Source organism: Molossus molossus, unplaced genomic scaffold (genome assembly GCF_014108415.1).
Source record: "Molossus molossus isolate mMolMol1 unplaced genomic scaffold, mMolMol1.p scaffold_m16_p_3, whole genome shotgun sequence".
NCBI lineage: Eukaryota > Metazoa > Chordata > Mammalia > Chiroptera > Molossidae > Molossus > Molossus molossus.
This window is the reverse complement of record NW_023425366.1, coordinates 108594669-108619230: the sequence shown is the minus strand read 5'-3', so window position 1 is coordinate 108619230 and position 24562 is coordinate 108594669. Positions and strand designations below refer to the sequence as shown.

General features: G+C 38.5%; 1 protein-coding gene across 8 annotated transcripts in view; it reads right to left on the bottom strand.

Annotated features, from left to right (window-relative positions):
- PARN (poly(A)-specific ribonuclease) overlaps nucleotides 1–24562 on the bottom strand; it is a 203471-nt gene that overhangs the window by 110510 nt on the left and 68399 nt on the right. For all 8 annotated transcript variants that reach the window (XM_036278939.1, XM_036278938.1, XM_036278934.1 and 5 more), the window contains 3 exons: nucleotides 9506–9561; nucleotides 8296–8382; nucleotides 4686–4760 (listed from right to left, as the gene is read on the bottom strand). In XM_036278939.1, the coding sequence (XP_036134832.1) occupies nucleotides 4686–4760; nucleotides 8296–8382; nucleotides 9506–9561 (218 nt within the window). The remainder of the gene's footprint in view (nucleotides 1–4685; nucleotides 4761–8295; nucleotides 8383–9505; nucleotides 9562–24562) is intronic.

The window sequence follows — 24562 nt, the reverse complement described above, 5'->3', positions numbered from 1 at the left end:
AACAAGAAATTCAGTCCCACCCTGGCCTGTCTTGCTCAGCGGTTAGAGAGTTGGCCTGTGGTCTGGAGAGACCAGGAATCGGTTCCCACTAAGGGCACGTACCTCGGTTGCAGTTTGTCCCCGGCCCTGGTTGGGTCGTGGGTGGCAACCACTCCATGTGTCCCTTTCACGTCGATGTTTCTCTCTCTCTCTCTCCCTCCCACTCTATCTGAACAAAATATCACGAAGTGTCCTCAGGTGAGAATAAAAAAAAAAGAAAAAAATTCAGTCCCTGTTCTTAAAGAGTTTATGGTCTATTAGAGAAGACAAACAAGGTGTATCAATAAAGGATACAAGCCTTCCGGTCAAGATGGTGGCGTAGGTAAATGCAGTATTGCCTCCTCCCACAGCCACATCCAAGTTACAACTAAACTACAGAACAACCATCATTCAAAACAGCCTGAAATCAAGCTGAATGGAAGTCCTACAACTACGGAATTAAAGGAGCAGCCACATCCAGACTGGTAGGAGGGGCGGGGGCGCGAGGGGCGGGGGCGCGAGGGGCGGAGGCGCGAGGGGCGGAGGCGCGAGGGGCGGGTCCCACACCCAAGTGTGGCGGATAAAAATCAGGAGGACACCTAGGCTGGGAAAGTCCTCCCTGAGGACTGAGGGGTCCCTGTCCCACACCAGGTGCCCCGCTCAGGGTTCCAGTGCCAGGAAGAGAAGTCCCCATAACTTCTGGCTGGACAAACCAGCAGGAACTGAGGCTCAGGGAAGCTGACACAACTGGAGCCCCAGGCAGCTCCTCTTAAAGGGCCCGCGCATGGACTTATCGGACTCACTCCCCCTTGGAGGGGAGGCAGCACGAGGGGCACCAGAGACATACAGAAAAGAACTGAGATGTTTGGCACTGGAGCGAGGGTTAAAGAGAGGGCTTTCTCCGGGACAAATGTCAGAGGCCTTTGTTCCTTTGGTGAGCCCTTCCCTGGGGCGGCAGACAGCTGCCATACCTGGGACTCCAGCAACCTGGCTCACACTGGTAGCGCCGCCCTGGTGATTCCCTAAGGCCCCGCCCCACCCAACTTTCAGGCCCACCCAAGCTGTTGCCACTTGTTTAACCATAGGGTCCTGCTTCAGGTTTTTCCTAAATTCTTTCAAACAAGCAGCATCTGGTCTCAGCAAGCCCCATACTGCTCGTTAAGTAATACACAGAAACAAACACAGGGAGGCAGCCAAAATGAGGAGACAAAGAAACAGGTCCCAAATGAAAGAACAGGACAAAACCCCAAGAAAAGAACTAAGCGAAATGGAGATAAGCAACCTAACAGATGCTGAGTTCAAAATACTGCTTATAAGGATGCTCAATGAACTTAGTGAGAACCTCAGCGAACTTAGTGAGGGCCTCAAGAGCATAAAAAAGGACCAGTCACAAATGATGGACGCACAGTCAGAAATGAAGGAGGCATTAACTGAAATAAAGAATAATTTACACAGCTTCAATAATAGAGTACGTAAATCCAAGAAGCAAACCATCGATTTGGAATATAAGGAAGCAAAAAACGCCCAATCAGAACAGCAAAAAGAAAAAAGAATCCAAAAAAATGAGAAGAGTGTAAGGAGCCTCTGGGACAACTTCAAGCGTGCCAACATTCGCATCTTGGGGGTGCCAGGAGAAGAGCGAGAACAAGAAATCGAAAACCTGTTTGAAACAATAATGGCAGAAAACTTTCCTAACTTGGTGCAGGAAACAGACATACAAGTCCAGGAAGCACAGAGAGTCCCAAACAAGATGAACCCCAAGAGGCCCACACCAAGACACATCATCATCAAAATGCAAAAGGTTCAAGACAAAGAGAGAATCTTAAAAGCAGCAAGAGAAAGGCAGCTAGTTACCTACAAGGGAGTTCCCATTAGGCTGTCAGCTGATTTCTCCAAAGAAACTTTGCAGGCCAGAAGGGAGTGGCAAGAAATATTCAGAGTGATGAAAAGCAAGAACCTACAACCAAGATTACTCTGTCCTGCAAAGCTGTCATTTAGAATCGATGGCCATATGAAGACTTTCCCAGACAAGAAAAAGTTAAAGGAGTTCATCACCACCAAACTGTTATTATATGAAATGATGAAGGGTCTTTTAGAAAAGTAAGATAAAATATATGAACAAACAATTGATGTTCTCTCTCATCGATGTTTCTCTCTCTCTCTCTCCCTCTCCCTTCCTCTCTCCTTAAAATCAATAAAGAAAAAAAATTTTTGCCCTGGCCAGTTTGGCTCAGCAGTTGGAGCATAGGCCTGCACACGCGGTTTGGTTCCCGCTAGGGACACGTACCAAAAAAAGAAAGAAAAAAAAAATTTTTTTAAAGTGCTATTTGAAGACTCCTTCAATAATATGGAAGAAATCATTATTGGACCTTAAATATGGTATAAGAGGAACACTAAAAGAAGCTTTGACACCCCATACACATAAACAAGAATTATGCTTGTATTTTCTTTTTTTTTTAATCCTCACCCAAGGATATTTTTCCATTGATTTTTAGATAGTGTGAGAAGGGGGGAGGGAAGGAGGAGGGAGGGAGGGGGGGGAGAGAGAGAGAGAAACATTAATGTGGGAGAGACACATCGACTGGTTGCCTCCCTCCGGGGAACGAAATGCAAACAAGATACGTGCCCTTGACCAGAATCGAACCCACAACTCTTTGGTCCACGAGCCAACACTCTAACCACGGAACCAAACCAGCCAGAGCTATGTTTGCATATTAAAGGAAATACTACTAACTAATATTTTATAGATGTCAAAGTACTTTTACACACTCTTGTTTTTACTGTTCAAAGAAAGGGAGGCCAAGCAGATATTTTAATAATCATCTACCGTTTGTCAAGCCCTGCTTGTGGAGTGGCAGGAACTTTGGTGGGAACTCAATATCCATGATCTCATTTCACAGAGTAACTATCATCATCCCCATCTCTCAAACAAGAAACCTGCGGCTTAGAGAATTTTTTTTTTTTTGCCATTGCAAAATTGTATTTACATACACAACCATATTTTATTGTAACCACCACTCTACAAACCCAAATCTCAGTGGCTGAACATGGCTTAGAGAATTTACATAACTTGCCCAAGACACATGGCTGACAAGTAGCAAAGGCAAGATTAGTCCCCATGTCAGTATGACTTCAAAGACTGTGCACCTCCTTCCACCCACTGTTCAGCTTCAATTTTACCCAAGTGAACAGTAAGAGTGCTGAAGTGTAACACTGAACCAAAGGTTGGGAGTTCTTGTTCAGTGCTCTTTCAGCCACACTGAAGTCTCCCTACAGTCTTAATCTCAGAGTCCCTACTCCCCCATTTGAAGTTATCTTCAGCTTTCTAATAATTCAATCCTTTTGGATTCCACCTAAACTGTCTTTCAAAGGATTGTGGGGAATGGATTGAAGAAATAAGTAAATATTAAAACATTTAACAAGCAACATCATTCACAGCCTGCATCCGATGCTATTCCTGGTGTGTCATGTGCTCCTGAAGAACATTTCACATTGAAATCTACTATTAATAATCATAACCCTGGCCGGTTTGGCTCAGCGGTTGGAGCATCAGCCTGAGGACCAGAGAGTCCCCGGTTCGGTTCTTGCTAGGGGCACATACCAAAAAAATTTTTTTAAATAAATAACCATAACAAAAGTCTAAAGCTATGTCAAGTTACATGTACATAGACTCATGTAATCTTCACAATAACCCGAAGAAGTCCATGCTATCATCCTCAATTTATGGAGGAAAGCAGAAGCTTATCAAGGTTAAATAACTTGCCGAAGGTAACACAACTATAGGCAGTACAACAAACTATGACTCCAGAGCATAAGGTTTCATCTCTATAAAAGCTTATATACCTGCAATGATCATATAATTTTTTAAAATACCAAAATACTACTCTGGTCTGAATTTGTATGTTTATAGAAGTTTTCATATATAATTATTTTTATGGTTACATTTTCAGAATTGTTAGTTTTAGTATATGGCACTTTGTTAAATAAAGAGAAAAAACTAATTAGATATATCACTTAAAAATTTCATACCTTTTACATTATTAAGCACCAGGCCACTTAAAATCTGTTTGAATAAGTAGCTTAACACTACATATTTTCTTCAGTATTTTAGTCAATAACTTTTCATCATAAGAAAATGGAATGTTTTGTGATGGTGAGTACCAAAATTATTTACGATTCAACTAGAGATGTGATGATCATTCTTTTTATAACCCTATTTTTAAAGCAAACAACATAACTTGCAGTTTGTTTGTAAAACAAGTATTTGATAAAAATGTAATGGCATAAATAAATCATCAAAATTTATAAATACATGGGAAAACCACAGAGATCAAAGGGTCAATATAGGTATCATTTTTTGGTGTCCCCCATTCCTCTCAATTAGCTACTTCTAATCCTAAAAGTAAATCTGCAACTCATTTTAGAAAAAATACAATTGGGAAGGAACAGAATGGAGGTAAGTAAAAAACAATATTATGTAGCAAATATAATGAATCAATAAATTTGTCTTATTTTCTCATCTAAACATAATTTACTAATTATTTCCTTTTTTTTTTATAAACAATCTCAAAACAAACCAGGCAGTAATGCTTGTGAGCCCACTGAGGGTGTGGGGGACAAGTTCTCACTTTAATTAATACAAAAAACAATGTCCAAAAAACACTTACCAATTTGTACTTGCTCAGGCTGGCTGAGAGAAACAAATGCTGATGTGTCATCAATCCAAGATATCTGAATGTTACCTGTAATGTTGAATTAAAAGTCAAGTGAACACTTGACCATTTAGATAGCCTATCAGATTTCATTTGCATCTCTGTTATATTTCAATATATATTTAATTTAGAGAGAAATGAGGTGCCGGTTTAAAATATAATAAAAATCTCATCGCAATAAAAAGATAAATCATAAATCTACAACAGTAGTTATTTTATTTTATTTTTTTTTGTCCTCACCCGAGGACATTTTCCTATTCTTTATTCAGACAGAGCGGGAGGGAGAGAGAGAGAGAAACACCGACGTGAAAGGGACACATCAAGTGGCTGCCACCCACATGACCCAACCAAGGCCGGGGACAAACTGCAACGGAAGTACATGCCCTTAGCGGGAACCAAATTCGGGTCTCTCTGGACCGCAGGCTGACACTCTAACCGCTGAGCCGGCCGGGGCAACAGTAGTTATTTTAATTAAAACTTCAGCCCTGGCCGGTTTTGCTCAGTGGTTAGAGCATCGGCCTGCGGTCAAGAGAGACCTGGATTTGGTTCCAGCTAAAGGCACGTACCTTGGTTGCAGTTTGTCCCCAGCCCTGGTTGGGTCGTGCGGGTGGCAACCACTCGATGTGTTCCTTTCACATCGATGTTTCTCTCTCTCTCTCTCCTTCCTACTTTATCTGAACCAAAAATGGAAAAGTGTCCTCGGAGTGAGGATAAAAAAAAACTTCCTGAAAAAAACGGGGGCGGGGGCGAGCTTTAAATTTTTGTTTTAAAAACAAAAGATCCTTCATGATTCCTGATTCAACCCAATATTGTGCCAGAACTGGAAAGATTGTTCCTATCAAGATCACTAACAAAATTCAGAGACCACATAGGTTCAAAAACATAACAATTTCTTTATAGAGACACAAACTTTGAAAATTGCGAATGGGAAATATGAAATGAATCAACGTAGTAAGATATAAGAAAAATTCAATGTTGATATCAAGGTAAAGAAAACAGGTAGTGGAATGAAGAGAGAAAACAAAGAAAGATTAACAGAGAAAAAAAAACAGATGCCTCAATAGGTATGGCTCAATAGTTAGAGCATCAGCCCATGAACATAAGGGTTGAGAGTTTGATTCGTGGTTAAGGGCACGTACCTGGGTTGCAGGTTCCATCCCCAGGCTCAATTGGGGTGCGTGCGGGAGGCAACCAATCAATGTGTCTCTCTCACACAGATGTTTCTTTCTCCCCCGCACTTCCCTTCAACTTTTCCTCCCCTCCCTTCCACTCCTTCTAAAAAATATCAATGGAAAAGAAAAGAAAAAGAGAGGAGCAGAAAGTGGTATAGTGATACAAAATGATTTTCATAGAGAAATGTATCCTCAAAACACATTAGAATTTAGCAGTGAAAAAAACATTTTAATTCCAACTAAAATTTCCGAAGTCTGGGAAACTGCTTCGTTTTACTGTCATAGGAGAAAAACTCTAACTTCCTGCTGCACAGTGAGGTGCCATAATGACTTTCTAAATTAGAAAGTCACTTACTATTATTTTGTTACCTCTCTACCCAGTATGCTGTATTTGAGATAAATAAGCATAGCTAACATTTATTAAGTAGTTACTGTATGACACATACATCCTAAATAACTTCCATGAATTAGCTCATTTAATCCTTGTGACATATCTACAAAATGGGTGGTATTATTATATCATCATCATCATCATCTCTGATGAGGAAACAAAATACAGAGGGGTTACTTGTCCAATATCACACAGTAATTTTCTTTAATTAAATTGTTTTCAAAATTTATTCAGAGCATTCTACTTAATATATAGCCAATTAAAGTTTGAGGATATGGGAATAAGAACAATATAAGATGAGAAAAAACATCAAAAGCTTTCAAAAGAAATGAGCTGTGAAATTCAACTGCATTTCTATACCTGAGTTTAAGTTTAAAAGTAGGACTAGAATTTCAGAAGACATTTACACTATCAGCAAAGATTTTTCCAGAAATATACCTGCTTTCACTTACTTTTCTAAAATTTAAGTATGTAAAGTTTTTACTTTAAAAGCTAATATATGCTTATTTTAGAAAATACAGAAAGCATGAAGAGGAAGAAAAAATCCTATCTAAAACATTCAGTGATAATAGCATTATGTTTCCTTTCATCTGGTTTCTATACAAAGTTGAAAAAACCCCACAATTTTAGTTATACAGGAATCCTACCTTGTATATGCTTTTTACCCTAAATGTTAAAATATAAACACTTTGCCCTGGCTGGTTTGGCTCAGTGGTTAGAGCATCGGACCATGGACCAAGGAGTCGAGGGTTCAATTCCAGTCAAGGGCACATACTTTGGCTGTGGTTCCTCCTGGGCCCTGGTCGGGGCCATGCAGGAGGCAACTAGTCAATGTGCCCCTCTCACGTCGACGTTTCTCTCTCTCCCCCTCCCACTCTGTCTGAAGATAAACAGAAAATATCCTCAGGTGAGGATTAAAAAATAAATTTAAAAAGTAAAACAAAATGAGACCACAAAGGATGGTCTGAAATTTAAAAAAATAAAAAAATAATATATTTTTTATTATAAAATAAAAAATATATATATATACACACACACACATATAAACACTTTACCATCTTTTAGTAAACCCTTCAAATATTTTTAAATGGCTACACAGTAGTCTGTTGATATAGATAAACATTCTTAACATTTACTAAACATTCTTATTATTGGACATTTAGATTTTTGCTGCCTTCACTTTAGCCAAGAATATCCAAAGAGAAAAGCCTAAATACCTCATTTGTTAAAAAAAAAAAAGGGGGGGGGGGAACACTGTTAAAGACTTACAATAGGAATGGTCTGTATAAACCCTAATCAGAAAGACTGTTCAATTTAACCTAATCCCTGACCTGATAAAAAGGAAAAAGAAAAGCTGTCCTACCTCCTACATGTCGCATATCTTGGTCCCCTCAAACATCTGTGTTCATCTGCTTGGACTATTCAATGTCAAGCAGTGACCAACTGACTGCCCTTAATCTTAAAAATGATTTATTCTCAGTCTAGACTTATTTTCCATGGTTAGCAGTAAAGGAAGTCATAGTAATTGTATCTTGCTTTCCATGGATTAATAATAGCTCTCTCTTGTAGGGTGCTGTTAAAAGGTACTCAGATCACCCTGGCCGGTGTGACTCAGTTGATTAGAGCACCATCCTGTACACCGAAAGGTAGAGGGCTCAATTCCAGGTCAGGGCACATACCCAGGTTTAGGGTTCAATCCTCATTTGGGATGTGTACAGAGGCAACCAACTGATATTTTGCTCTCATATTAATGTGTGTGTGTTTCTCTCTCTCTCTCAAATCAATAAAAACATATCCTTGGGTGAGAATTTAAAAAAAAATCTGGATTTAAAAATAAATAAGTTCCTCAGATCGTATTAGCACAAAGATGGCAGTATACCAAACTCCCAAAAATTCCGTAAGTGAGATTAAAACTTTGCATATTAATATTTTTTATGCCCTTGAAGCTATCTATATACCTCTGATCACCTAGACCAAAAGAAGAGCAAAGTGATTTACTTACCAAAGGCACTGAAAAGCTGATAAAGGTCACTGGTTTTCCATTCTTTGGGGAATGTCACATGGAGAACGTGATCACGTTTAGGTTGCACTACAAGACAAATTATTGATAAAAGGCTGATAGCTGAAAAGTGAACAATATACTATGAGTTCTCCAAGCTAACTTGGGGAATTATTATGAATGCCTCCTGATTACCACACAACTCCTAAACACATTTTTAGGAATGGCAGGACTCTACCATCTTAGCCTAGACGTTATAGAACCCATAACAATTTGAACCCTAGCAATTCTATGAAGAAACATATTTGCTCATAAAGTTCCTATGAAAATTATTTAAAAAACAACAATGGCTGCTCTGTTTGAGATGTTTTACCAAGCTAATTTAACCTTCTCCTTTTAATCTAGTTGTCCATGTGTTTATTTAGCAAAACAATAAACAAAAAAACCTGCACTGTTCAAATTAAATTATGTTTCAGTATAGGTAGTCCCAAGTCACAATTTTGTGTTCTAATAGCAGACCCTCCACTGAACTGTAACTCTAATCAAGAGATCTAACCACTCTAGCCACTCATGGCTATAAATTGGGAATGAGGATATTTACCTTGCAGAATTGTTGTGACAACAACGATTTAAATGTAAATCTAATACTAAGTGCAACACAGTATGTCCTCAAATGAATATTATTGTAATGATTATCATCAAGTATAGTTTACCCATTTTTATATCCCTGTTGCATAATATTAAGACAAATATACCAAGGCAGAATAATCAGAAGAAGCAACCACCTCCCAAATAGATTAGCCTTCCAAGATTTTCAACAACAAAAACAAAAATCACCTACTAAGTTGAAATATATGGTACTTCAATAAATAAAAAATAAATAACTTACTGTTACTGACATAGCTAATACATTTTAAAATCTATTATACATATACATTTATAGGAAATGATGAATTTAGAGTTCTGAGTGAAAAGAAATTATGGAGATTTTTTAAAAATCAACTCATGCATAAACTGGAAAATGTAAGTAGAGAGATGAGTTAATCAAGGCTCAGGGTACCATTAACTTAAGCATACTATTCATATCAACCACAAAAATCACTGCCTATTTTTAAGTGAATAAAGCTCTTTCTTCGGTCATACTTTTCCTGTTATCCCTTCCAGTCCACACACTTGAATGTACAGATGCATAAGAAAATAAAATTTCACTTACAGTCTGGTCCTTCCAAGTTTAGATAGGGAATATCCATGACTCTCATAAGAAATAACCTACAAAAAGAAAGGCTGAGTTGAGAATAACAGCAGAGATGTCTTTTTTACAGAAAACTATCACACTGACATAAACCATAGCAGTAATTTTATGTATAACTTCCAAAATGGATACAAAGGCACTTAAAATAGAGTACTTGTAAATTATAAGTCTCTATAATGCCATTCAATTTTCTCTTATTTGCAAGATTATGGACAAAACATCAGGCATTCTGTTGTTGTGAGATGATTTTAATGAGTTTTATTTAGATAACGATATATTGTGTACTTCTGGTAGCGACTGCATTATACAGCAAATTAAAAAGGCAATCCAAGTACCCAACAAGCAATTAGTTTGGCTTCACTGACCCACAATTAAGGCACTTTATTACCAGGCATTCAAAAGCCAAGGCAAGGCATGATCCAGCTTACAAATGGAGCCATCAGCCTGAATAATACTGTTCCATTAACACTAGAACAAAAGAAGTCATGGAACTCTGTGGTTTGAAAACGTGTTGCCTAGTCTACAATTTAATAAACCAAATCTTGTGGCTAAGAAACCAAACTTATTTTCAGTTTACTAATTTAGGCTCAAGTGTACTATTCTGGTTCTGGTAGCTATTTCACCCTATTTAATCAATGCTACCTGCAAAGCCAGTAGACAATAAAGCATAAAAGGCACCTAACACATAGGAGGTTCTCCCAGAAGTAGCTATTCTTATTATTGCCAACCAGAACCTGGAAAGATATTCCTGGGTTAGAAAGCTCAGTATCTTTATGCTTCATATAATTTTAAGTTCCCCATTTAGTAACTTTAGCAATGGTCCCCAAATTCTAAAAGACAAATCAAAAATACTTTAATTTACAAGGCAGCAGAACACACCCTGGTCGGTTTGGCTCAGCAGTTAGAGCACTGGACTGCTGACAGAAGAGTCACGGGTTCAATTCCAGTCAAAGGCACGTACTGGGTTGCAGGTTTGATCCCCAGCCACAGTCAGTGTCATGCAGGAAGCAACCAACTGATGTGTCTCTCTCACATCGATGTCTCTCTCTCTCCCTCCCTCCCTTCCACTCTCTCTAAATATCAATTAAAAAAAATATCCTCAGGTGAGGATTAACAAAAAATAAATTAAAATATAATAAAAAAAGTTAGCAGAACATACCAACTACTGTAAAAATAATTTAAATCGTTTATCCTAATATTAATAGAAGAATAAAGTTAAATCGACAAGATGTTCAAGGCTATACTGCCAGATACACCATAATCAAAATCAACCTCAAGATTTAATAATATGTGGGGGTGGGTAAATTATAGTTCATCATTTCAACATTAAACAATCAAAATAAATTCAAAATAACTTTTGAGAACTTCACAACATAAAAAAACTGTGAATCAATTTCAAGTTTTAAAAAAGCACAAAAGTTGCCCTGGCTGGTTTGGCTCAGTGGTTAAAGCATCCGTCCGCCTGCGGACCAGAGAGTCCCAGGTTCAGTTCCTGCTAAGGGCATGTACATCAGTTGTAGTTTGTCTCCGGGTGGGGTCATGTGGGTGGCAACCACTCGATGTGTCTCTCTCACATCGATGTTTCTCTCTCTCCCTTTCTCTCTCCTTCCAGCTCTATCTGAAGATAAATGCAAAAAAATGTCCTCAGGTGAGGATAAAATGATAATAATAATAATAATAAAGCACAAAAGTTTATACTATAATTACAGCTTTATAAAATATTTATGTCATTAAAGCAAGAATAAAAAATACCTCTACCCCAAGAAAAAAAGCCAATGGTTTTGTGAAACAACTTCGCTTTTCAAAATTCTTTTACTATTATTTTTTAACTTAAAAAATAAATAAATAAATAAATAAATAAATATCCCTGGCCAGTTTGGCTCAACAGTTAGAGCATTGGCCTGCAGATCAAAGAGTCATGGGTTCAATTCCGGTCAAGGGCACATACCTAGGTTGCAGTTCGGTCCCGGGTCCTGGTTGGGGTTGTGTGGGAGGCAACCAATTGATGTGTCTCTCTCACACTGATGTTTTTCTCTCTCTCTCTTTCTCTCCCCCCTTCCTTCCCTCCCACATTATCTGAAAAATCAATGGAAAAGTATCCTCAGGCAAGGATTTAAAAAAATAATAATAAGTAAAGACTACCAGAACTGAGAGGCCCAGAGGAAGTTAACTAGAGACTTTCTTAGAGAAAGCCCAGTTGAAAATGCCAACTAATCAATCTTATGTATCCTCTGTACCATCTCACCTATTATGAAGGAGGGGAATATAAAGCAAAATCACAAATTCTGAGTTTGTAATTGCTTTATTTCTTATTAAAATATTGTTTTGTTTCTAAAATCATGGGACCTCAATAACAAGTTTAGGAGACCTATTGTCCTATAAATAAAAGTAAAGTGCTTCAAACGAAAAAGAACACTTCCCCAGTCTATCTCAACACATGTTTAAAATTTTTTTTTTTTTTTATCCTCACCCGAGGGCATTTTTCCATTTTTTGTACAGATAGAGTGGGAGGGAGAGAGAGGAACAGAGAGAGAGAGGGAAACATCGATGTGAAAGGGACACATCGAGTGACTGCCAGCCGCATGACCAACCAGGGCCGGGGACAAACTGCAACCGAGGTACATGCCCTTAGCGGGAACCGAACCCGGGTCTCTCCGGACTGCAGGCGGACGCTCTAACCGCTGAGCCAAACCGGCCAGGGCTAAAATTTTTTTAAAGACGTCTTTTGTGAGACAAAATAAACAAAAGTTTTGCACAGCAAAGGAAACCATCAACAAAACAAAAAGACAACTCACCAATGATACATTCAATACGGGGTTAATACGCAAAATTTATAAACTCATACAATTCAATACATACACACATACACACACACACACACAATCCAATTTAAAAATGGGCAGAGAACCTGAATAGACACTTCTCCAAAGAGGACATACAGATGGCCAATAGGCATATGAAAAGATGCTCAACATTACTAGTCAGCAGAGAAACAAAAATTAAAATCACCTCACACCTATCAAGTAACTATCATCAATAAATCAACAAATAACAAGTGTTGGCGAATACGTGAAGAAAAGAGAACTCTTCTGCACTGTTGGTGGGATTGCAGATTAGTGCAGCCACTACAGAAAACAGTATGGAGCTTCCTCAAAAAATTAAAAATAAAACTAGGTTATCACCCAGAAATTCCACTTCTGGCTATTCAAGGTGAGGCAAAAGTAGGTTTACAGTTGTGAATACGTGAAACAGTTTATCCTTGTATTATTTTCCATACAAACGACTATAAACTTACTTTTGCCCCACCCTGTATATCGAAAAAATCCAAAACACTAATTCAAAAGATATAAGTACCCCTATGTTCATTGCATCATTATTTACAACAGCCAAGATATGGAAACAACTCAAGTGCCCATCAACAGACAAGTACATAAAGAAGATGTGGTATACATATGCAAAGGAATATTACTCTGCCATAAAAAAGAATGAAATCTTACCATTTGGGACAACATGAACAGACCTAGAGGGTATTATGCTAAGTGAAATAAGTCAGACAGAGAAAAGACAAATACCATGTGATTTCACTCATATGTGGACTCTAAACAACAAAACCAACAAATAAACAAAATAGAAATAACTCACAGATACAGAAAACAAATAGAGTTGCCAGATGGGAGGCAGGATAGGTGGCTGGGTGAAAAAGATAAAGGGATTAAGAAGTATAAATTGGTAATTAGAAAATAGTCATGGGGATATATAAAGTACGCATAGAGAATATACTGAAATAGCTATATATAATGTCATGTGGATTCTAGAATTATCAGAGGGATCACTTTGTAAATTATATAACTGTCCAACCACTATGTGGTACACCTGAAACTAATATAAAATAATATCGAACATCAACTGTAATTAAAATATAAAAATATATATCTTTTGTCAAGCAATACACACGTTGTTTGTTCTCTAAAATTTCATCTAAATTTGAAGTATTATCTCTGCTTAAAATAAGTAAAACTGATTCTCAGCTAAAACACTCAAAAGATTTTTTTTAAGTTAGTTAATCCTATACTTTCTTGGTTGCTTACTTGATACTTTAAATAAAAACTCCTTTCAAATGAATTATTAATAGCACTTCTTACTCTTCCCCTAGACTTCCACCTTTATGTCTAGGCTTTAGAGAGAACTGAATAGCCCCAAACCTTGGAATAACACGGAAACTAACTCTGTGTGTGACTTGGCAGACTGTGCAATTGGGAAACCGACTCTAAAACTAGCTGAACGTCTGTGGAACTGAACCAAAGTAAACTCTCCAACGGTCTCCCACCCCCTTACACAGGGCTGTTCGCAAGCTACTGCTCTGGTAACATCTGTGCCCTTTTAAAGTAAAATTAAAACATTTCATTGTGTGCATGCCTCATACAAACTGGCTGTCAAAAGGCCTACACTGACTCCCTGGCATGATTTGATAAAATACTTCACACATGGATCACTGGACTAGACAGTTTTCATTTTAACATGTGAGGAAATGTACTCGGTGAATAGAAATGCTGATATATATATAAATGGATGCCCCTCCACTGTGAATTGTATTCAAGAACAATCTCTCCCAGAAGGCCTTTCATTGGGAGATATTAAAAAGACACTCAGACCAACACTTTCATGGAACATTTTTTTCTATTTTAATGAAGATTCAAGATGGCTGTAATTGGGTAAAGATTGTACGGGAGTTTTGCCACATTCCTGCATGCTTTCTGATGAAATGTTATTTTAGCACTTCTCTAAAGGACTGACACTCTGTCAAAGACTAAAATTAAAATTCCCATTTGATACAACAGCCAAATTTACACCAGGATTTTATCCTAATAAACTGTATAATTCAAGTTCACATTCCAGATGCCATAAAACAAATGTTACCCCTTTTGGCATTTGTCAGTATTTTTTAACATTCTACGATTATACAACTGGTAATGCTGTTTATCTCAGCCAAGGGTAAAGCAGGGTTGGCTGCTCAGCAGACAGGGTAACTTTAGCTCAGCCTCTTAATAGGCTACACAGCACAGGCTGTGTACAACACCTTTATCTCCAGAGTCAGTCACCTCTGTTGCCCATATGCTGTATGGCACTCACAGAAAGCCATCTGCCAACACTCTTTTCCGACCAGGGAAGTATGACACTGTGACTTAGACTATGTAAGAAAGCTCGCTACTCACAAAAGAATTTCATTTCAGATATAAAACTTCTTAGGGGCCTCGAGCCCTTAGAACCTTGAGCCTTTATCCAAATGTGGTTCCCTAGACAAGCAACAGCAACATCACCTGGGAACTTGATAGAAATGCAAATTCCTGGGCCATACCTAATAACCCTATTGCCTCAGAAATCCTGAGGATTAGGAATCATTGAGTTAACAAGAAAAGAGTATGTTCAAGGTTGTGTGGTTAATTGTCATTAATGATGATTAATCAATCAGCTAGATAATAATGACTTGGGTCAACTTCTCAAAAAAAAGTATTAGTTAATTAGTTAATGATTTGTTTATATTAAATAATTTAAGCTTAGAAAAACATAAAACGATTAAAACAAATACCAAGGACTACCTCGAAATCCAGGAAGCAATAACATAAGGCTTCTACCATTCCCTGAAACCATGTCAACTGTAGCAAGCAACTAGGTTCTATGCAAGAGGTAAATTGAGGCAAATTTTCTCATTTTTAAGAAGAAAGAAAAAAAAGATTACTTATACTATTCAATGGCAAAAATCCAACCTGTTTCTGTACATTGGCCATGAATGAACACCTCTAGCATCACAAATTAAACTTGAGCCACTAATGCAGCACTGAAGACTGGCAAACAAAGAATCAGATATCTCTAACCTTATCAAAACTCTCCAACCTTACCATCAAGTACAGATAGATTCTGGCAACCACAAAATACACAGGCAGCTTTAAGAAGTTCACTAAGATCAAAGGTTATCCTTTGATGACATAATAGTTTATCTGAACAACTCCCCAGGTGTCCAGTGAATCAGATTGCCACTATTAACTCATTTATGCAGCTGAGCTCAAGAAAACAAAAAGGGCAAAAGTAATATTCAAAAATGCATGCAAAACCCTGGCCAGTTTGGCTCAGTGGCAGAGCAGCAGCCTAGGCACCAACGGGTGGAGGGTTCCATTACGGCCAAGGGCGCGTACCTCAGTTGTGGTTCATCCCCTGCCCTGGTTGGGATCCTGTGGGAGGCAACCAGCTGAAGTTTCTCTCTCTCTCCCTTTCTCTCCCTCTCTCCCACCCCCCACTCTATCTGAAGATAAGTAGAAAAATATCCAAGGGTGAGGATTAAAAAAAAATGCATGCAAGAATTCCTGAAGGTGACTCAGGAATACTTTGCCCAACAGGTTCAGGGGAACTGGAAAGATCATTAAAATTCTGTAAAATCCTGTGTTATCAAATCTATGCAGAAAATCAACATTCTATTCAGAAATTTAAAAAAATATTTAATTTTGCTCCTGTAGCAGCATGTTTGCTAGTGCTATGTGGGAGAGGTACCCTGCTGACATTTGGCTTTTTACCTGACTAATATCCAAAGCCTCCATAATGAAATAGTGAACTGGAGGACGAGCAGTAGCCTCTAGGGACAAGTCAGGTTTTAGTCCTAAATCACTACCCAACCCACTAGTGTATAAAACTAAAGCAAGAGCTTGGGATACAAGCAGAGATCTAAGAAACTTTTTTTTTGTAATGCTTTAGACTGATTAAATTACAGGCTCGTGTGATAAGCAGAGCCTAGATATAAGAAACGAGCTTTGAGTAGACTAAATTTTCAAGGCAGTGGGAACAAGCAACAAAAAGATGTTGCCATAGATCAAAAGAACAAACTTCCCGTGTTTGTAGCACAGGAAAAGCTGCTACCTGGGCATCAGGCTTTCCAGTCCCACCCGTCCCCACACACCATGATCATCATCAGGAAAACTAGCAAAACGTTCTTTTCAGGGTTGAACAAGACATAAAGGTATCTGAATACAGGGGCTTATTTTATGTAATGTCAGATTTGTACAAATACACTCAAACCTGAATGATCTAGCAGCAGTTCTCAACTTGTGGGTCGTGACCCCTTTGGGGGTCGAATGACCCTTTCATAGGAGTTGCCTAAGACATAACAGTAGCAAAATTACAGTTATGAAGTAGCAATGAAAATAATTTTATGGTTGGGGGTCACCACAACATGAGGAACTATATTAAAGGGTTGCAGCATTAGGAAGGTTGAGAACCACTGAGAGGGACTTCTGTTACAGCATGTTTTAATAAAGAAGAATAGTTCTTATTCTGGTTTCTTTCCTTAGCAAAAAATGAAAAACCTCAAGCCCCTAAACCAGTGGTTCTCAACCTTCCTAATGTCGTAACCCTTTAATACAGTCCCTCATGTTGTAGTGACCCTCAAACATAAAATTATCTTCGTGGCTACTTCATAACTGTAATTTTGCTACTGTTATGTCTTAGGCGACCCTGTGAAAGGGTCGTTCGACCCCCAAGAAGTCGCAACCCACAAGTTGAGAACCACTGCAAACTCTTAATTCTTCCTCCTAGAAACTCAATATTTCAATTCAATGAGTAAAAATTTGCATTTGCTCATCCGCTTTCTTCAAGACTATACTTTTCTTCCTAAAAAGCTTTTATCTAAAAAAAAATTTCCAAGGAAAATTGCACTCTTCTCCTAACACTAAAGACTGGAATACAGAAATGTTGAGTAAAATCTAATCTCAATTGGAGCAGTGAATTAATTTGTAGCTCACCCCAAGTCCCAAACCTTCCAAAGGAAAATTGAAACCTTTAATGACTGTCAGCTGTACTGTACTTGCAAATGGTCTTGGTATTTCCTTCAGGGCACAGCAGTAAAAGCACTTCATAAGAAACTTGTATGTAAGGGCTCATCATTATACATATTTATGTGCTATAAAAAACTAATTTCATCATCCAGGGTAGGAAGCATGCAGACATCTCTCACAAAATAAGCGCATTTATTTTGCTCACTAAAGCTCTTGTGTAAAATCACAGGGCAACCACTGGCGAGCAGGGGGTTACTATGCCATCAGTTATTTTACATTCACTCAGGAGGGGGGCATACAATTTTCAATCTAGTCACTTGATGTTTTGACAACAGGGCATTACCTGACATTTGTCCTGAAGCCAACTGGTGTCCTTTCTTAAACAGAGAGATACCACTAGAAACAAGGGAAGAGAGGAGAGAATAGGGGAAACGAAAGAGAATACCAGCAGCTCATTTGAACAGTTTCCATCAAATGAACCACATCAAGTAACATCAAATAAAAATGTTAAATTAAGTGTTACACAGAGGCAACGTCTGCAGGGCCTGTAAAACAAATTTTAAAATGTCAGAGGAAGCCAGCCCCACACAATCCAGTGGTCAAAGTCAACATCTTTTGGAATCACTGCTCAGGCTGAGTGAAAAAGAAATCTTTCAAAGATACCAGCATTATTTCTTAAGAAAAGGTGCAACTAAGTATAGAATTGTCTCTTTTACAAACTGTGTACTGTGGAGGAAGAAACCATTCTTTGTCGAGGACAGAACTGGGTTATCCCTGACTTGCCATTTCTGGGTACCTCCATAGATGGCCTCAGCTTTAAAATGGGGACATTATTATCTACCTCTGAGGGTTGTTGTCAGGCATTACAGTCAACACAGGTGATAAACTCTGAAGAGTGGAAGAGGTTCAATGGAGAAGATATATAGAAGCTAGTCTAAATTTCTTAGAGTACACTGCTAACCTTTGAATCATATAAATTAAATGTTAAGTACTTTTAGAGATAACTATTGCTACTTGCTCAAGTCAGGGCCAAAGCAAGGTGAGGAATACCCAAGAATGCTGACTTTACTAATTTGCCTATAGGAGGCTGAATGGTGGTCTCCAAAAAGATGTTGTCCACATTCTAATCCCCAGAACCCATGAGCATTGCCTTAGTTGGAAAAAAAAAAAGTCTTAGTAGATGTAATTAATAACTAAGTTAAGAGTGTTCAGAGCTCTGGCCAGGGTGGGTCAGTTGGTTGGAGTGTTGTCCCATACACTGAAAAGTAAAAGGTTTGATTTTCTGTCAGGGCACACACCCAGGTTGTGGGTTCGATCCCTTGTCAGGGTGCATGTGGGAGGTAACCAATCAATGTTTCTCTCTCACATCGATATGTTTTTTTCTTTCTCTCTCTTAAAAAAAAATTTTTTTAAACAATTATTTTTCTTAATGTTCAGACAAGGACATTATCCTAGGTTATCCAAGTGGGCCCTAAGTACCATCACAAGACTCCTTATAAGAGAAAGATAGAGATGGAAGGAGATACTGTGACTATGGAGGCAGAGATTGGAGCAATGTGGCTACAAGCCAAGGAATATCCCAGAAGCTAGAGGAGGCAAGAAGTAGATTCTTCCCCAGAGTCCCTGGGAGAAAAACAGCCCTACTTATACTTGATTTCAAATTTCTAGATTCCAGATCTGTGAAAGAATGATTTTGTGTTGTTTTAAGTGACCAACATTGTGGTGATTGTTACAGTAGTCATAGGAAACCAATATAATACTCTACTATGGAGGAGGCAAGCTTTTAAATATATATCCAGAGGCTGATATTTTTTTTTCCCCAGAGGTGTTTTTTTTTTTTTTTTAATCTCAACAAAGTACTTGTTTATCATAATGACACACAAATTATTAAGCCAGAGTATACTATAATGTAACCAGAGCAAGTCCGGCTGGTATGGCTCAGTGGTTGAGCGTCAACTCATGCACCAAGAGGTTGCTGGTTTGATTCCCGGACAGGGCACATGCCCAGGTTGTGGGCCAAATCCCCAGTGAGGGCGTGTAGGAGGCAGCCAATCAATATTCTCTCACTCAATGTTTCTATCTCTCTCTCCCTCTCCCTTCCTCTCTAAAATCAGTAACAAAAAATAAATAAATAAAATAACCAGAGCAAATATAAGGCTCAGCATGTGGACAGCCCTGTAGGCCTGCAGGGATAGTATACCAAGTAGAAGTTTGTCTAGTGGATGCCCTTTAATGTTTCCTTAAAGAGTAGCCTTTTGATAAAGCCACAGAGGCGGCTTACCTGATAAATATGGCAATCAAGATTGCAACGTAGAAATCAGATAAAGTAATATGAACTTAAAGCAAGCACCCTTCCATGAAGAAGTCATGAAAACAAGTACTAGCTCCCAGTCTTAAGAGACCATACAAAAGCTTTAAGAATACTTTAATGTGCCCTAGACTCAGCTGTCTTTTACCTTTATGAAAATCAGTGTACTATAGAACTTTCAGGGTAATCAAACCACACCAATTCTTGGAGGTTCTTTCTACCCTAGTAATCTGGGGATCCCAAAGTGAAATGAAAATGATTTAGAGTAAAATAAAGGGCTTTGGTTAAGGTATGTGAGGATTAAAAAACATTTTGAGGATGTAAAAAAATACATCTGTAAACTAGGAAGAAACTGGCTTCAAGCCTTCTGTATTCTGGGAGGCTGCACTGAACATTTTTTAACATTGATTTGAGAGAAAGAAGAAGAGAGGGAGGAGAAGAAAGAGGGAGTGAGAAACATTGATGTGAGAAAGAAACAATGATCAGGGCACATACCCAGGTTAAGGGTTCGGGGCATATGCAGGAGGCAACTGATCGATGTTTTTCTCTCACACCGGTGTTTCTCTCTCTTAAAAAGAAAAAAAAATTAATTTAAATAACTTTTTTTAAAGATACAAAGACAGCCCTGGCCGGTTTGGCTCAGCAGTTAGAGCGTCAGCCTGCGGTCCAGAGAGATCCAGGTTCAGTTTCCACTAAGGGCGCGTACCTCGGTTGCAGTTTGTACCCGGCCCTGGTTGGTCGTGCGGATGGCAGCCACTCGATGTGTCCTTTTCACGTAAATGTTTCTCTCTTTCTCTCTTCCTCTCTCTCCCTCCCACTCTATCTGAACAAAAAATGGAAAAATGTCCTCAGGTGAGGATTAAAAAAAAAAAGATAGAGACAGTTATGAAGTATTTTCTTAACAGGACTTCTAGGTTGCTGTTCTCTAAAAAAGACGTCATTGGCACCATGCACTTCTGCTTCTTTCCTCCTGTCAGCACAGAGACTGCCATCCAAGGATACTCAGCCAAGTATACACAGCCTGCTCTATTTTTCTGTCACTGCCCCCAACACCAGGAAAAACTAGATTCATGTTATTTGAACTTGGAAGTTCACTGGTAAAATTATAGTACCAGCTATAGTCTGTACCCCCACTACATGCCAGACACTACACTAAGTAGCCTTATCAATGATGCTACTCCACCACCTCAAAGCAACCCTACAAGATGGACATTTATTATCTATATTGCACAGATGAACCCAGTTTTAGAAAGAATAAATGTCCCATCCAAGTGTGAATCAAGCTGGCCAACACTGAGGACTCTGCTCTTTTCATCCTGTCCCTACAGCTTTGCCCATCTCAGTGGAGGTAGCTCACTTCACATCCACATATGCCAAGGCTGATGTGCCCAAGAAGTGATCTAAACATAAGACAGCAATACAAATTAAAAAGGAAAATGCTAGAATGTTGCAGCCACTATGGAAAACAGTACAGTGTTTCCTCAAAAAATTAAAAACTGAATTACCATTTGACCCAGTGATCCCACTTCTAGGAATATATCCTAAGAAGCCAGAAACACCAGTCAGAAAGAATATACACACCCCTATGTTCATAGTAGCACGATTTACAATCATTAAGATCTGGAAATAGCCCAAGTGTCCATCAATAGATGAATGGATAAAAAAGCTGTGGTACATATATACAATGAAATACTATGCAGCTGTAAGAAAGAAAGATCTCTTATCCTTTGAGACGACATGGAGGAACCTCGAGAGTATTATGCTAAGCGAAGTAAGCCAATCAGAGAAAGACAAGTACCACATGATCTCACTTATTTGTGGAATATAATGAACAAGGTGGCCTGATGAACAAAATAGACCCAGAGACATAGAAAGGAGTATGGTTTAGACTGACAAACCTCAGAGCAGGGGACAGGCAGGATGGCTGAAATGAACCAAAGAACTTATATGAATGTATAATGCAAAACCAATGGACATAGGGGATGCTAAGGGGATGGGGGGGGTGGCGCAGGATAGGGAGGAGAGTGTCTAGGGGGAAGAGGAGAAACATATGTAACAAAAATAAATTAACAGAAATTGGAGGAAAATAAAAAAGGAAAATGCTCCAGGTATTTGAAAAACATCAGTAATTTTAATAGATTAAAATCTCACTGAAGCAATAAGTTGCTCTAAAAGAAACAGCTCTGCCCAGGTCAGTATGGCTCATGGTTAGAGCGTTGGCCCAGGGACCAAAGACTCCTGGGTTAGATTCTGGACAAGGGCACGTACCTTGGTTGCGGTTTGGTCTCTGGCTCTGGTTGGGGTCGTGCGGGAGGCAACCAATTGATGTGTCTCTCTCACATTGGTGTTTCTCTCTCTCTCTCCCCGTCCCTCCCACTCTATCTGAAAATAAATGGAAAAATATCCTCGGGTGAGGATTACAAAAAAAAGATTGCAATACTTATATCAGACAAAATAAACTTCAAAACAAAGGCCATAACAAGAGACAAAGAAGGATATTACACAATGCTAAACAAATCAATTCATAAGAGGATATAACCTTTGTAAACATGTATATACCCAACACAGGAGCACCTAAATATATAAGGTAAGTATTGATGGACATAAAGGGAGAGATCGACAGTAATAGAGTCATAGTAGGTGATTTTAACATCCCATTGACATCAATGGATAGATCTTCCAAACAAAAAATCAACAAGGAAACAGTGGCCTTAAACAATGAACTAGTCCAGCCAGTGTGGCTCAGTGGATCAAGCATCATCGCATGGACTGAGAGGTCCCGGTTCAATTCCTGGTTAGAGCACGTGGCTGGGTTGTGGGCTTGATCCCCAGTAGGTGGCGTGCAGGAGGCAGCCAATTGATGTTGCTCTCTCACATCAATGTTTCTATCTCTCTCTTCCTTACTCTCTCTCTAAAATATCAATAAAAACATATTTAAAAAAACAACAATGAACTAGACCAGATGGATTTTAATTTATATTTTCAGAGTATTTCACCCCAAAGTAGCACTTTTCAAGTGCACATGAAACATTCTGTAGGACAGACCACATGTTAGAACACAAAACAAGTCTTAATAAATTCAAGAAGACTGAAATCACATCAAACATCTTCTCTAACCACAATAGTATGAAACTAGAAATCAATTACAAAAAACACACAAAAAACCTGAGCTTTGGCTGGCGTGGCTCAGTAGTTAGAACATCAGCCCATGCACCGAAGGGTCGCAAGTTTGATTCCCAGGCATGGATACAGACCTCAGTTGCAGGTTTAACCAACCCCAGTCAGGGTGCATGCGGTAGGCAACCGATCTATGTGTCTCTCTCAAATTAATATATGTATGTCTCTCTCTCTGTACTTGTCCTCCCTCCCTTCCACTCTCTCTAAAAATCAATGAAAAGCATATCCTTGGGTGAGGATTAACAAAAAAAAAAAAACCTACAAAACACAAACACAGAGGCTAAATAACATGGTACTAAACAATGAATGAGTCAACAATGAGATCAAGGAAAAAAAATCAAAAGTTACATTGAGACAAATGAAAATGAGAACACAACACAAAACTAATAAGACACAGCAAAAGCAGTCCTAAGAGGGAAATTCATAGCATTACAAGTTTATTTCAAGAAGCGAGAAAAATATCAAATAAACAATCTAATCTTATACCTAAAAGAACTAGAAAAAGAACAAACAAAGCCCAGAGTATATAGAAGAAAGGAAATAATAAAGATTAGAACAGAAAAAAATGACATAGAGGCTAAAAATATCAATGCAAATGATCAATGAAACCAAGAGCTGGTTCTTTGCAAAGATAAACAAGATTGACAAAACTTTAATAAGACTCATAAAAACTAAAAACAGAGAGAGAACATCCAAATAAAATCAGAAAAGCAAGAGAAGTAACAACTGACACTACAGAAATATAAAGGATTATAAGAAAATATTACAACTATGTACCAAAAAATTGGACAATCTGGATGAAATGATTAAATTCCTAGAAACATACAATCTTTCAAAAGTGAATCAGGCCCTGGCCGGTTTGGCTGAGCGGTTGGAGTGTCGGCCTGCGGTACAGAGAGACCCGGGTTCGGTTCCCGCTAAGGGCATGTACCTCGGTTGCAGTTTGTCCCCGGCCCTGGTTGGTCGTGCGGGTGGCAGCCACTCGATGTGTCCCTTCACATCAATGTCTCTCTCTCTCTCTCTCTCTCTCTCTCTCTCTCTCTCTCTCTCTCTTTCTCTCTCTCTCTCTCTCTCCCTCCCTCCCTCCCTCCCTCCCTCCCTCCCACTCTATCTGAACAAAAAATGGAAAAATGTCCTCAGGTGAGGATAAAAAAAAAAAAAGTGAATCAGGAAATATCAGAAAATCTGAATGGACAAATTACAACAAATGAAACTGAAGCAGTAATAAAGAAATAAATAAAGAAATAAAGAAATAAATAAAAACTCCCAGCAAACAAAAGTTCTGGGCTGAATGGCTTCACAGATGAATTTTACAAAACAATCAAAAAGGAACTAACATCTATCCTTCTCAAACTACTCCAAAAATTTCAAGAGGAGGGAAAACTCCCAAGCTCATTTTATGAGACCAGCATTATCTTAATTACAAAATTAGATAAAGACACTACAAAAAAGAAAATTATAGGCCAATATCCCTGAAGAACCTAGATGTAGAACTCCTGAACAAAATATTAGCAAACTAGATCCAGCAACACATTAAAAAGATCATACACCATGATCAAGGAGGACTTATTCCAGGGATGCAAGTTAGGTATAATATCTGCAAATCAATAAACATGAAACACCACATAAGCAAAATGAAGAATAAAAATCATATGATCTTATCAATAGATACAGAAAAAACATCTGATAAAATCTAGCACCCATTTACGATTA